This window comes from Fukomys damarensis, unplaced genomic scaffold (genome assembly GCF_012274545.1).
Source record: "Fukomys damarensis isolate Sample0158 unplaced genomic scaffold, DMR_v1.0_HiC HiC_scaffold_26, whole genome shotgun sequence".
NCBI classification, from domain to species: Eukaryota; Metazoa; Chordata; class Mammalia; order Rodentia; family Bathyergidae; genus Fukomys; species Fukomys damarensis.
In genome coordinates, this window is record NW_022900938.1 from 3480231 (window position 1) to 3494529 (window position 14299).

Sequence of the window (14299 nt, forward strand, 5' to 3'; positions counted from 1 at the left end):
ACCAGGGACCGAACTCGGGTCCCTGCACTGCGAGGCAGGCGGCGGCACCACCGAGCTACATCCCCAGTGGAGACCTCTCTTTTTGGTGTTACCAAGGCTCTTGCAGAGCGGCGCGTCCTCAGCTGGCGTAATCTTGCCCTCGAGTGTCCCAGCATCACAGGACCATGGAGGCCTCACACGGCCCTAATCAGAATTTAATTGTGAAATGATATTTTCCCGCAAATTGTGTAGAAAGGCTCCTGACGGAAGAATGTGCGCTTCGCCCAGAGACGGTGCCCCAGCTGGCACTGGGCAACACTGCCACTGTGAGTAGTCCTTGGGGTCACAAAGGGGACGGTGCTGAGAGAGTACCCACGAGAGGGGACCTTTCTGCCTTTGTCAGACTTGTTAGCAAGAACTCAGGCCTGCAGGACGGTGCTTATGAAGTTTATCTTAGAGCTGGAGGTGTGAATTTCCCTTGCTGTTAGTGTTATTTTCTGACTGGCTTCATTTGCTCATTGTAGCAATATTTGCTGTGCTCACGAGTGTCCTGCCAAAGGATGACTGGTGGAACCTTTTGCTGAAGGCCATCTACTCCTTATGTGACCTGTCCCGATTTCAAGAGGCCGAGTTGCTGGTAGATTCTTCGTTGGAATATTACTCATTTTATGACGATAGGCAAAAGCGCAAAGAACTGGAGTACTTTGGTCTGTCAGCTGCAATTCTGGACAAAAATTTCAGAAAGGCATACAACTACATCAGGTGACTTTTTCTTTTTTTTGGGGGGGACCAGGGATCGAACTCGGGTCCTTGCGCTTGCAAGGCAGGCGGCGGAACCACTGAGCTAAATCCCTGGCCCTACTTTCTAATAATTTATTTTAAGTAGATTACTTGATAGCATGCATACATACTGTCCTAATGAACTGACACATGCTTGTTGCTTACTGGTTCAGTTCATTGGTAATTCTTAAAGAGCCTGGGCTCTTGAGCTAGATTTTCGGGGTTCGGATCCCCACCTTGACACTCTGGCTATGTGATCTGGGTACTTACCTTCTCCATTTCTGCCACCTCATAGTACACCTCTTATGTGGGCTCAATAAAATTTAATTTTCGGTGGCACTGAGTTACTTTTAATCGTTTTATTTTTGGGGTGGGGTCTCACTGTATCACTCAGGCTAGGCCTGAACTGAACGTTCCCTGTGCTCTAGCATCCTAGAATGCTGGGGTTGCAGTTGTGCCCCACATCTGGCTGCATAGAAAGCCTTTAGTACTGCTTGGAACGTGTGATCACCAGTCTCCACTGGTCTAGCAGTTGTGGGCAGGGAGAGAAAAGACGACACTGAACCATTTCTAGGTTTGGTTTAGTGTAAAGGTTTTATTGAAACGCAGAAACAGAATGTAAACCGGCAGCATTTTCCAGGATAAATCTTCTGTTAAGTAAGAAGTTTCACTTAAATGGAAGCAGTCTGCTCTCCTTGTGGGAGTGGTACATTTCAGTGTGGGAGGACAGCGCTGAAGGTTTCCTTCCGAGAAATCAGAATGTCTTTATATACGATTTCCCCTTACCTCTTCCTGCAATTGTAGGATAATGGTAATGGAAAATGTGAATAAACCCCAGCTCTGGAATATTTTCAACCAAGTTACCATGCGCTCCCAAGATGTACGACACCATCGCTTCTGTCTCCGCCTCATGCTGAAAAACCCAGATAACCACGCCCTGTGTGTTTTGAACGGACACAACGCATTTGTATCGGGCAGTTTTAAGCACGCGCTCGGTAAGTGTCCTGGCCTGGCTGTGAGGAGTAGAGAGGGAGGCTTAAGGACCTGGCCTTACAGCAGAACTGAGGGTTTAATGTCAGCTTCTCCAGAGCAAGTTACTCTTCTCCCTCTGCTCAGTTCCTCTATCTGCAAAATGAAGATAGTCATTGGCCCTAACCTGTAGATATTGTGAAAATTAAAGGAGTTAATAAACCTACTTACAACAGTGTCTGGTACGTAGCGTAAACGCTGTAAGAACTGCAGTGGCACCTTGGGTTTGCAGACGCTTTTGTTGCATACTCTGCATCGGTGACAGACACGACTGCAGCCACCCTCCCCACACAAACACAAACGTGGCCATCCTTTCCAGGGTCGTAGAAGACAGGTGTGTATACCAAGGTACCACTGTTGACAAGGATGGTACTTTGTTAGTGTGGTTTTTAAAAGGCTAGTGTAGACCTTATTCATCTTATTTATTTATTGGTACTGGGGACTGAACTCAGAACCTTGCACTTGTGCCACTGAGCTACATCCCAGCCCTTTTATAGTTCATTTTAAAGGTTAGTAATTCTCCTTGCTTACACTTGTTTTAAAAATAATTTTCAGGGCTGGGGATTTAGCTCAGTTGTTCTGGCACCTGCCTGGCAAGCACAAGGTCCCAAGTTTGATCCCCAGTACCAAAAAAGTTGATTTAAGGGAGGGCAGGGGTATGGAGAAAAAATAAGAGCTACGATCTGTCCTGTAGAGGTACAAGATTCCAGTGATGAATGTAACTGTACTGTATACTTAAAAAGTATAAACTCAGTAAGATTTTAAAAAATAATTTTCATTGAGGCCAGGGGTGTAGCTCAGCACCTGCCTGGCAAGTGCGATGTCCTGAGTTCAATCCCTGGTACCAAAATAATAATAATTATAATAATTTTCACTAATTATAGATGCTTTGTCACCTGATTTTAGTTTGATAATGCAAAAAAGGATTTAAGATTTCTTGATAGTCATTTCATCAGGGCAAGATTTTTATATGCTTAGAAATTCTAGTTAAGGAAAATTTGTTAATCCTTTATAATAAGTTTCTGTAATGAGGGATCATAAGAAACAAGCAGCAAAATACCTAATCACATGTTTAAAATTGGCCACATATCTTTACTGCCTGAAGGCAGTGTGGCCGTGTCTGCTCCTGCATAAACTGTGCCTGGGCTCTCAACTACTTTCGTGTTGTGTGTGGCGGATGTTTCCGTGATTTCTCAGCCATTATGTCAGTCATCGTGTGTGAAAACATTCCTCTGCTACAACACGTAATTTAAATTGAGGTCATTTCCTGTGTTAGCAACTTTTACACGTGGTGAAAATGGAATAGTCCAGGTGACAGTCTGCTAAAGACTAGTGCCAACCCTTCTGGAAGAGAAGTTCTTTGTGTAGCATGAGGTACAGATTATTCCTTTGGGAGAAAAATTTGCATATATATACACACACACACACACACAATATAGAGTTCCTATAACTCCATATTACTAGATAATTAGCTTTTCAGGAAAAATAGTTGCTAAGTTCAGAAAAAAAACCTGAAAAACAAACTTGTTTTTTCTTCTTTCATTCTGATAATTAACCCTACTCATGAATCACCTCTCCGTGTCCCAGCACAGTATATCCAGGCCTTTCGTGCCCGCCGTGATGAACCTCTCTACAACCTGTGTATAGGCCTGACTTTTATTCACATGGCTTCCCAGAAGTACGTGTTGAAGAGACATGCTCTCATTGTGCAGGTAATTTGTTTGGATTTCTCATTTCTGTGTTCCTTGAAAATGCATATGTTCGATGCTTTTTAAAAATCCTCCTTCAAACACAATACTACTTGGTGTACATACTGAGAGTACCCAGCCTGATGCCATGCTTGGCACTCACGGAACTCTGCATAGAGCTGTGCACATGGCCGCGATGCATTTATTGTAGCAGTACGGCAGATACGCGGCCAGATCACAGGAGAAAAAGTCCCGGCAAAGTCCACACATGGCTGTATTAGTCACCCTTCCCTGTGCTGAGGCACCCGTGACCTAAAGAGAAGTTGTTTGCTTGTGTGTTTAGTTGATGATCTGCTGGCTTTGAGCAGGGACTTCACGGCAGAAGGCGGTAGTGGAGTGAAGCTCTCAGTTCATTCATGGCAACCCAACCCCTCTGTAATTCAGGCTGGCCTCGAGCCCACAGCGATCCTCCTGCCTCAACCTCCCAAGTGCTGGGATTACAGGCGGGCGCCACCATGCCTGGCTCCAAGCCCTGTTCGACACCTTCATGTGGGGCCATAATTCATCTCTCACTGCTGGGCACCTGTGGTGGGAACATGCCGTGTGCCTGCCAGCTTGAATCCCTGGTGGTGTGTGTGGACCGCCGGCAGGAACACATTACACCGTGCTTAGTCTCCAAGCAAAGTCACGCTTCCACCAAGCATAATACAGCTGGAAACGTAGTAATCTCCATTCCAGCCTTTTTAAAAGTCCAAGTCTCTTCTGAAGCTCCAGGCCAACTCTAGGGAACTCTGTCATTGTCAAAACCTCCTTACATAATCCCGAGGGAGAATGACACAGGCAAAACATTCCTGTTCCGAAAGAGAGGAATGGGGAGTAGACAAGGACTGGACCAAAGAGGGACCGGAACCGTGTCTGACAGGCATCTTACGGCGGTCAGAGTGAGTTCCTAGGACTCGGGCAGCCCCATTCCTGTGACCTCACCGGTCCCACCGGATTCTGCCTTGCTCCAGTGCTGGCTTCGCCTGGAGCCTGAAGCTTTCCTTGGCAGGTATTCTACATCCCGGGCTTCTCTGACCTCGTGGGGTCTGCACTGCACCCGGGCTCCATTCACTGCCTTTTTGAGGGCTCCTTGCCTGGCCTTCCGGGCGTTCCTTTGCAGTCTGTGGGAAGCCTCCCACAGCTCCCATTTCTGCACCAGCAACACCAGCATCACGTAGGTGATGCCGACATCGGCTCTCAGTGGAGGCAGTGGGCTCTGGGTGGCTGAGCACAGTGAAGTGAGTCCTGGGGAACCAATTGTCTTAGGGGTCCCAGGGACTCTGTTCTCAAAAAGAAAGGTTGACACCTTTGTACCCTTGAGCCTGCAGTGAATGAGATCTTACTGATCTGAGAGGATGTAAAAGTACGAACAAAGTACTGGTTTTTGTTCTGAGACTTTCCTTTCTTCCTGGTAGCAGGGATCAAACTCAGGACCTTGCACTTGTGAGGCCGGTGCGGGCACCACTGAGCTAAATCCCCAGCCCTACTGGGTTTCTTTTTAATGGTGCTGGTCTCTAATAGCCATACCTCTTTTGGCTCCAGTTTTACACACAGCTCCTTCTGAGCCAAAATTTAAGTTTTTCAAATTTTTCTGTTCACCTCTGCGCCCAGTTCTATGAATCTGGCTAAAAGCAGCCAGTAGTACCCATGCCACAGCCAGGCTGTTTTGAAATTTACTCTGCTACGTTAATCAAGTGCTCTTAATTTTGGTCTCCTGCAAAATCTCAGGACTTGCGCGAAAATGTGGACAAATTTTCTGTCCTTGCATGACCTATGTGGCTTCTAGTCCAGCTACCATTGGAGTTCTCCTTTCCAGCTGAAACCTTGAGCCTGGCCTTTACTGTCTGAATTCCTGTCAGCATTGTGGTCTTTGAGGTCTGACCAGAATCTTCCATCAGGCTTAGTTTATAACATTCTGGGGGCTTTTCTAGATGGCATCTACAAATCTTTCCAAACTACACCCACAAACCTCTTCCAAATGCTTCTAAATCAGGTATGGTCACAGCCCCACTTCTGTTTTCTGTGTTAGCTGCTTTCTTGTCACTGAGGTGCAACAGCTGACACCCACCAGTTAGAGGAGGAGAGGTTTAATGTGCCCATGGTTGAGTCCACGATCTTCTGACTCCAAGGAAGCACCACGGCAGAAGGGTGTGAGTACTCAGTTCGTGGCAGCCGGCAAACAGTGCAAGGGAGCAGACATGCATGCCGAGGCCAGGCTCCATGACCACCCAGGCACACCAGGAGCCCTGAGCGGGTCCTGAAGCCGTCACACTGGACGCCCCTCACCACCACGCTGGCTCTTCCACTCTGCAGTCGTGAGGGCCTCAGCTGTGCTCTGCCTGATTCACTTCAGTGTCTTTACAAATGTCCAACACCTGTTCAGTCCCAGCACCATAACAACAAATTACCTCTTAGTTCTGATAAAAATAAAAAAAACTTTTGATACCAGGTGGAATTGAACCTAGGCAGGCTCAGAGCTGCTGAGCTACATCCCTGGCCCTCAAAAAAATACTTCTAACATGACTTGCATTGTCTAATAAGATTATAAACTCTTCAGAGATCAGAGTTTTTATTGTTTTGAGACTAGTCTTTCAAACTTTTGATCCTCGTGTCTCAGCCTCCAGAATACTGGACTGTACTGTGCACCATCGTGCCCTGCTGACATCAGAGATCTAGTCTTTGTTCACCGTGTCCTCGACACTTTTTATACTATTTGATGCATCTGAGATCTGTGATGTTAGGTATTCTGTGGGGCAGGACTTTACATTTATTTATTTGGTACTGGGGATTGCGCTTGGGACCCTGTGCTTATGAGGCAAGCAGCAGCACCACTGAGCTACATCCCTAGCCACACAATTGTATCTGAATTTGGATTCCCAGCTCCCCGCACAGGCAGTGGCCCAGGCGTCCTTACCAGAGAGGTGAGCTCTTCATTCTCTTTCCGGCAGGGCTTTGCCTTCCTTAATCGGTACCTCAGCCTGCGTGGACGGTGCCAGGAGTCACTCTACAATTTGGGCCGAGCCCTGCACCAGCTGGGGCTGACTCACCTCGCCATTCACTATTACCAGGAGGCGCTGGAGCTCCCACCGTTGGAGGCAGAGGTATTTGTCTGACCCAGCTAGAGAAATGCAGGCACCAGTACTGTGGTCCCTCCACTCCCAGCGGAATGGGTTGCAGCTGGTTTTAAAGCATGCTTCCCCTGCTTCCGGCACGTGAGTGGCAAGGCTGGGCACCTGGCCTTATGCCTGGCACCCATAGCCTAGGCTTGCAACTTACCTTAAGAACGGTTTGCTGTGAACTTGTCCTGTTGGCAGTCTGAGATGTGCAGATACTCCCTTCTTTCCTCCCAGGGAATAGAGGTCGAGCAGGTGGACTTACGAAGAGACATCGCCTACAACCTGGCCCTCATTTACCACAGCAGCGGGAACGCACTCATGGCCCGGTACCTCCTGTTCACCTACTGCACCATGTGACGCCCGTCCCCGGCCACGGCGGGGGAGTGGTTGCTGAGCTCTCTCACCTTCAGCCGCACTGCTCCGCTGCGGACCTTGGCTTCCACTGTTCAACAGCAGAGTGCTTCACTGTCCTGGTTCATACATACATTTTGCATGTAAGTTCGCATAACTTCATCATTTTCCTTTAGCATTCTGTAGGAAAATTGTCCCCAGTGCTGAAATGGACAGAATTACCCTTGAGTCAGTGTGGAGTTGTTTTCCTTGTTCACCTCTGCGTTTAGCACAGTGGGCTTATGAAATAGTTCTACTGTAACAGACTCACTTGTGTGTCGTGGACAGTGACTTACTGCGCCATCACCCTGTACAGTGCGGCCTTTGGATGGCTGCTGGGAACAGTCAGAATTTAAGTGTCGCCTTGCCTGTGGCTTTTTAGCTACACTCTGGCCACACTCCTGACTACTGAGGCACCTGCCACTCAGTTTTCTGGTACCAGGAATCTGAACTGGGGACCTTACGCTTGCCAGGCACAGAGCCACTGAGCTACATCCCTGGCCCTTTCAGCACAGTTCTTTAAATCCTAACCCGAGTGTGTGTTTATGGGAAAGCAAGGGGAGCTGGCGCCCGTGCAGTTCTTGCAGCCTGCTGCTGTGAGGGGAGGTGGTCCTTCCACGACACAGACGGAAGGCAGCTGCTCAAATCTGCACCTAACAAAATCATTTAAAGCGGTATATGGTCAAAGGCCAAATTCAGTATTTCTTTTAACGTGCATGCATTTCAGCCGCACTGGTGGAGGCTCCAAGGCCACGCACCGGGTATAGACAGCTTCCCAAGATAAACCCGAGATCATGTTCAGTAGTTCAGCACGGTTTCCATCCAGGGTCCCCGGGACTGCAGGAAAGACTGGGAAGCTGTGTGGGGTAAAGAATTGCTGAAGTGGCAAGTAAAGGTACTCGTTAGATGTACTGTGGGCTTGACAGTGTCTCAGGGTGCTGTGATAAGTGCGTATGGTGGTAACACCCAGTCCTGCTGCGAGAAGGAACAGACAGGAGATGAGAGACAACAGCCAGCTCTCTGGGAAGTCTTCCTGATGTTTGTAAGGACCTACACTTTTCTAGTCTAGAGGTGGAGTTTGAAACAAGTAAATATATCATCTGCTCTGTGTATATGTAATGTAAATAAATACTGCTTTTATTTGGGCTTTTGATTTTTTTGAGATGGGGTCTTGCTTTGTAGCCCAAGCTGGTTTCAAACTCGTGGCGTCCTTCCTGCCTCTGCCTCAGGTGTGCGCCACCAGGCCTGACTAAGCCCTGTTTTACAGAACACTGCTGTTTTCATTGCGGGCCATCGGCCGCCAGTGACGACTGCCTGTCCTGGGGTGCAGAGGTGGTCGGGTCCAGCTGTTGGGTGCGTTGTGTTCAGTTCCCTGGGAGTAAAGCCTGCCGGGCCACAGGCTGTAGGCAGACAGGCGGAGACCGTGACACCAGGTGGGTAACACAGTGTCGTAGAAAGGTTGTGACCGAAGGAGACAACTCGCGTCATCTTTTCACCTGTGTGTGTGTGTGTGTGTCAGCCACATGGACTTGGGTAGCTGGGTTTGTGTCTGTCACATGGCTCTGGAGGAAACCAGGTGAATGTTTTCTAAGGTAGGTGCTGACACTGAAAACCCCGGTCCCCATGTGCCGGTGCACCCTGTGCTCCCGCAGCTGGTGCAGTGCTGAGGAACCCAGCACAGCGTGTGTCTGTCCTTGCCACCTGGTCACCCAGGTGCGACGGCAGAGCTGTACAGGGACAGCTGTTCAGCCTAAGAGGCTGAGCTGAGTCAGACACGAGGACCTGGCCTTCCTCCTGAGGACGCGCTGTGGAGAATGTCTCCCAGGGGAGAGCTTACCTGTGTCCCGTCCATGTCAGCCAGGTCCCAGTGCCGCTTGAACACGGGGACATTGCTGCTGCTTGAAGGTCACTCCTCAGCGCTGCTTTGCAGTTGGCTGGCGGCTTCCTCCTCCCTTGGGGACTTTCAGGGTGGACGGGGCTTCTTTCTCCATGAGCTGTAACTTGAGAGTGCACTGTGGCCAACCAGCAGTCACCCCATCTGTCGGGAAGGGGAGAGGGGCTTAGGTGGGGGGGTGAGAAATGGAAAGATGTACAGGGACCCTCAAGTTACGACAGCTGACACATGAACAGCTTGGGTTATTAGGTTAGTGGAGGTCCATCTGCCTCTTGTTATCTACAGTGGGTACCCAGGGAAACATCCAGATCTCAGCTCTGCTTAGCTATAAGCAGCCCTCGGGAACTGATTCTAAGTAAGGGTCCGCTGTACCGATTCCTGCAGGTTTCTGTCTTAGCTCCTCCCAAGGCCAGCCACATTCTTGCCCTTGGGTTTATCCTAAAGGTACCCTTGATTGTTTAAGAACTGCTCTGATGTTTACAGTGGCACCAAAAACCCCTAATTGATCCATTGCATTTCATTCAGCCTCGTTTTCACAGCACGCACACTTAAAAGAATTTATCGCCACGCGGTGGTGTCCCAGCACCTAATTAAAAACCATTAGAGCAACAAGAGTGCGGAAGCACCCGTGGCCTCTTGGGCAACGTGAGCAGGAGGGTTTGCTCAGCACCTGCATCTGTTACTGACACAGTCGGCGCTGCCCCAGGCAGTGCGGGGTTAGTGAAGCTTCCTGTTCCTGTTCCTGTTAGGGAATCAGCTCTGCACCAGTTCAGCTGGGCTCCCGGCTCTGGAGGCTTCAGGCCCTGGCAGGTGGCCTGCTGCTCTGGTGCCCGTGTGAGGCAGCACAGCACTGGGCTCGGGGACGAGGAGGCCGCTCGCTGCACAGTGGCTGGGGAGCAGGGAAGATGAGGCCCAGCACCCTGTCCCCTTGGAGGGGACGCCCTCTGACAAATGCCTACAGGGCCCTGCGGCTCCTAGTACCACTGCTGGTGGGGACAGGACAACATGTGGGCAACTGGGGAACATCAGGACCCTGGCTACAACGTCCAGGCCCCACCCCAAGGACAGGCACTGTCATGTCTAAATGTCTCTGAAGCCTCCAGGGTTCCAGCTCTGCACAAAGCCCAAGTCCAAAGTCTCCTGAAAGAAAAACGCAGCCGTGAATCCCAGTAAAAGTCCAAGTCCAAGATACCACTGTAGAGCGTTAACATTCCCATCCCACAAGAGGAATAGGAGAGGTCAGACAAGCAAGGCTGAAACCTAGCAGGGCAGTGCGTGGCAACAGGACGTGGGCACCTGGCCCTGCGGCTCTACTCGCTGCCCTCCACTTCCCCCAGCAGCATTCCCACGGGTCTCCGATGTGGCTTTGGCTTCCTGTACAGCACCATGCACCATCCCATCTGGGACCGTGCCACCCTGCCCCCTGCCTGGCTCTCCTATGATCTGTGACTTGCACTGGGCACACCTGTGAACCAGCACCACTGGATGGTGCCATCCGGGCCTGCTGCTGGCGTGAGCTGTACCCAGGCCGGCTTGGAGCACAGGCAGCGGCCTCCAGGACACAATCCCCAGACCAGCGCTGGTGTGAGCAGAAGCACGGCTGACCTTTCACACTTCTGAGTCTGCAGTGTGTCCCCTAAGGCTCCCTTCCTGTTGTCCCAGGACAAAATACTGTATCTGGGGGCTTTCTCCTCCGTCTTCCTTCCCAATCTTCTCGTCCTCTGAGTCAGCGTCTCTCACTTCCTAGTCAGACCCCCCTAATGAGGCCCTCGCTGGCCTGACGTCTGTCCACTGCCTCGGTGTCTGAATGGGGATCACAGGTGTACACCACTCCCTGCACCCGCGGGCTCTAATGGCGCCTCTGCTCCTGTCTGAATTGCAAGTTCCCAGTTTCGCTCCCGATTACGAGAGTCTGGCTCAGTCGCCACTGGGGCCCACGGCCCTGAGTTTCTCCACGATCACCTCGTCGGTCACCTTCATCTAAGTCTCCCACTGAGGGCACGGACTTAACATACTCGGACCCTGCCAAGGCGCCGGAGTCCTTCCTGCCACTGAAAGCCTCGTGGGCACAGCCTGTCCCGTCACGGCTCCAGTCCTCGCCAGAGTCGCCGTTACGCTCTACTGCAGCACTCCAGGCTTTCTGTGGCCTGAACGCCACGCTAAATCCAAAGGCTCCTCCACGTTCTGTGGTATCGTCACAGCCATGGCTGCACCTCCAGATTCCACTTCCCTGAAACAGCTGTTAGTGGCAAAATAAAGATCCGTCAGCATAAAGAGAGGAACGATTTGATCTGGTTCTCGGCTCTGGGACTCGGTCCACGGTCAGCTGGGCTGCTGCTCAGTGCCGTGCGGAGGCTGCTCCCAAGGTGGGAGTCTGGTACAGGAGGCTGCTCCCCTGGTGGCTGCAGGGAAGCAAAGGGAGAGGAAGAACAGGGCCAGATCCCCACGAACCCTTTCAAGGCATCGCCCGTCAGAGGCCCTCGCACCTCCAAAGTCCAGGGAGTGCAGTGGGGTGAGTGGCAGAGAGCGAGCAGTGGTGAGGCCTCCCGGGTGCCCTCTCCGCCCGGAGGCGCCACTGTCACCTCCCAGAGCCCCGCAGCTTCTTTTCTGGAGCCACCAATTAGGGCCTCTGCCTCCAGGGGGCCAGGCCCAGGCCAAGTCCACACTTGGTGAGGCACCATGCCTGTGACTGCCGAGAAGCTGTGTTACCCGCGAGGGTAGGAATGACCCTGCCCTCACAGTGCCCGGGGACAGGCAGCTGCGGGCTCCCCAGGAAACCCCAGCTCAGCAGTCCAGAGGGCGGGCGGGCAGGTGAGCAGGAGTACGAAGGGCACAGGGCCACCACCCCTACAGCAGCCTGAGAGGACAGCAAGGCACCCCAGCAGCTTGGCTGGGCGGGCAGCTGTGTTCCCACCCTCTAGAGCTAGCACAGCAGGACAGCAGACCCTCGAGTTATGCCCGACCTGACATACAGACAACTTGGGTCATGACCAGAATTTAATTTATGAACAAAATCAAGTTATGACCCAAATGCTGGCCGCTTGTGCTTCCAGATGGTCTCAGATACAGATTTAACCCTTATAGCTGGGTGTGGTGGCGCACACCTGTAATCCCGGCACTTGGGAGGCTGAGGCAGGAGGATCACTTTGAGTCTGAGACCAGCCTGGGCTACATAGTGCAGTCCAGGGCAGTCTGAACTACAAAAAACAAAACAAAAAACAGATTTAACTCTTACAGAGTCAGGGAAGAAACATGACAATATCCTGTATGGGGTTAATCCTGGCCAGTGTCTCTCTACGGACACAGATCTGCCTGTGTACAGCAGACTTTGAAGGCTGTGTAGAGGAGCCTGAGCCTTCAGTCGACCAACCTGGCTTACAGCCGGCCCTTAAGAACAAACTGAGTTCGACTGTAAGTCGAGGACCCACTGTTCTTGTAGTTTAGGAAGGGCTGGACAGCAAGAGATGAGCATTTCTGTGTAAGCCCCTCCACAGCTGAAGCGTCTCCCACAGCCAGCGCACGGTACGGAAGAGTCGGGGCTCTCCTGTCCAAGGCGGCAGGTGACTGTCACCACCAGAGGGGCCGTGGTGCTCACGGAAGGTCCAAGCTCAAGGCGATGGCTGTCACACCTAGGGGAGGCCTGGGCTGTCCGTCCTCCGGCCCTCAAATGCTGTGCCACAAGACAGGAAGGCCTAGAAAGGGCTCTAGTTTGGGATTGAGTCGGGAGAGCACGTCACAGAGACTAATCCAGGAGACGTTCAAAGTCCAGAATACCCTGAGAATGGCCGCCGAGTTCAGTGACAATCTCTTTCCTCTTCTACCCTACTCTCTTCCTAGAGGCATGACCGAGAAGACAGCAGCACAGTGTGTGTACATGGGAAGCCCGAAGCGGTGCCAGTCAGTGCCAGGCGGCCAGTGGGCAGGCCAGCTTGTTACTCTTTTCCCAGCGGAAAAGTAGCCAGCAAAATGCCCAACAGCTGCAGCTTAGAGGAGAGGCTTATCTTGGCTCACGGTTGCAGAGGGCTCAGCCCGCGGTCGGCTGGAAAAACACGGCGGATGGGCCTCGTGGGGGACGGCTGCTCACCTCATGGCAGCCAGTAACGGAGAAGGTAGGAGCCCAGGACAGGAACACGCCCCGCCAGGACACACCCCAGGGACGGCCTGCACCAGGACCCAACACCTACAGAACCTTCAGCCACAAACCCAACCACAGATGAATCACTGGTGGTACAGCACCCAGTGACCCACCCCCTTCCACACAGGATTTTGGGGAGCATTTCAGAGGTAAACTACAACATATGTCTTGCACATGGTTCATACACAGAGGCCTAAAGTTTTCCTCCAAGGATGTGTAAGGCTCACAGGAACACACCTTTCTAAGGCCAGGGATTTAGCTCAGTGGTTCCACCACCTGTCTTGCAAGTGCAAGGACCCAAGTTCAATCCCCAGCATCCCCCCAAAGAAATCAATTGCATTAGGAGGAACACACCTTCCCAGGGAGAAAGGACTCTGCGTGCTCCCTGTGTATCTAGGAATGGGGACACAGGCACAGGTACTTCCCGTGCCATGGCCCTTCCCAAAGGGCCCTACAGAGTGTGAGGATCGCCGTTCCCCGCACCTGCTTCAAACTTGGTGTTTCCCCTCCCCACCTGGGAGGTAAAGCAAAGTAAAACAAAACCCCCCAAACAGTTGTTTCATTTGTACCTGTGAGGCTGAAATCTGTCTTATATGTTTTATAAACCTTTTGGATATTTTTTTCTTCTCAGAATCGCTACCATATTGTGTACTTTTAAAAAATTGGGTCCTATTTTCTTGACTTGTAGGCGTTAACACAGTATGAAGCCTTGTGACAGCACTTTCACTATTTTCATGGCATCTTTTTGTTAAACTCAAATTTTAAATCTTGGCTTAACAAACTGACTGCCCCCTGGCCCCCCACTGAAGCCAACATCAAACTTCAAAATAAAGTTGGATTGTCTTCGGGAAAGAAGACCCTAAAGGGCGAAGGGGATGGACGTGAACCCTCGCGGGTTAGGACAGGGGGCACCAGGGACGCCCGGGAAGCGCTGGCACACGGGGGCCGGCTTCGGGCAGTGCAGCCCAGAGAAACTTCCCAGCCTCGGGCTCGTCCCGTCACCCCCTGCGTGCGGGAGCCACAGACACCCAGACCCACTTCTAGCGCCCCAGCACTGACCGCGCCTGCAGCTCACACCACCGACAGCCCCACCTGGCACCAGAGGGCAGATGTGGGACCAGCCGGGGCCCCTGCCGCAGCCCAGGAGCTTGTCCCGGACCTCGAGTGACAGGCAGAATACAGAGCAGCGCTACCGAAGGAACCGATACAGCCGTGACGGCCCACGAACACGCACACAGCGTCCACA

General features: G+C 51.7%; 1 protein-coding gene across 1 annotated transcript in view; it reads left to right on the forward strand.

The window, feature by feature from the left end:
• Gtf3c3 (general transcription factor IIIC subunit 3) overlaps window positions 1-8178 on the forward strand; it is a 28239-nt gene extending 20061 nt beyond the window's left edge. Inside the window, exons 14-18 of the mRNA XM_010631956.3 lie at window positions 504-741; window positions 1564-1754; window positions 3376-3500; window positions 6467-6619; window positions 6869-8178. Coding sequence (XP_010630258.1) covers window positions 504-741; window positions 1564-1754; window positions 3376-3500; window positions 6467-6619; window positions 6869-6991 — 830 coding nt within the window. The 3' untranslated portion in view covers window positions 6992-8178. The remainder of the gene's footprint in view (window positions 1-503; window positions 742-1563; window positions 1755-3375; window positions 3501-6466; window positions 6620-6868) is intronic.
• Window positions 8179-14299: the final 6121 nt, after the last annotated feature.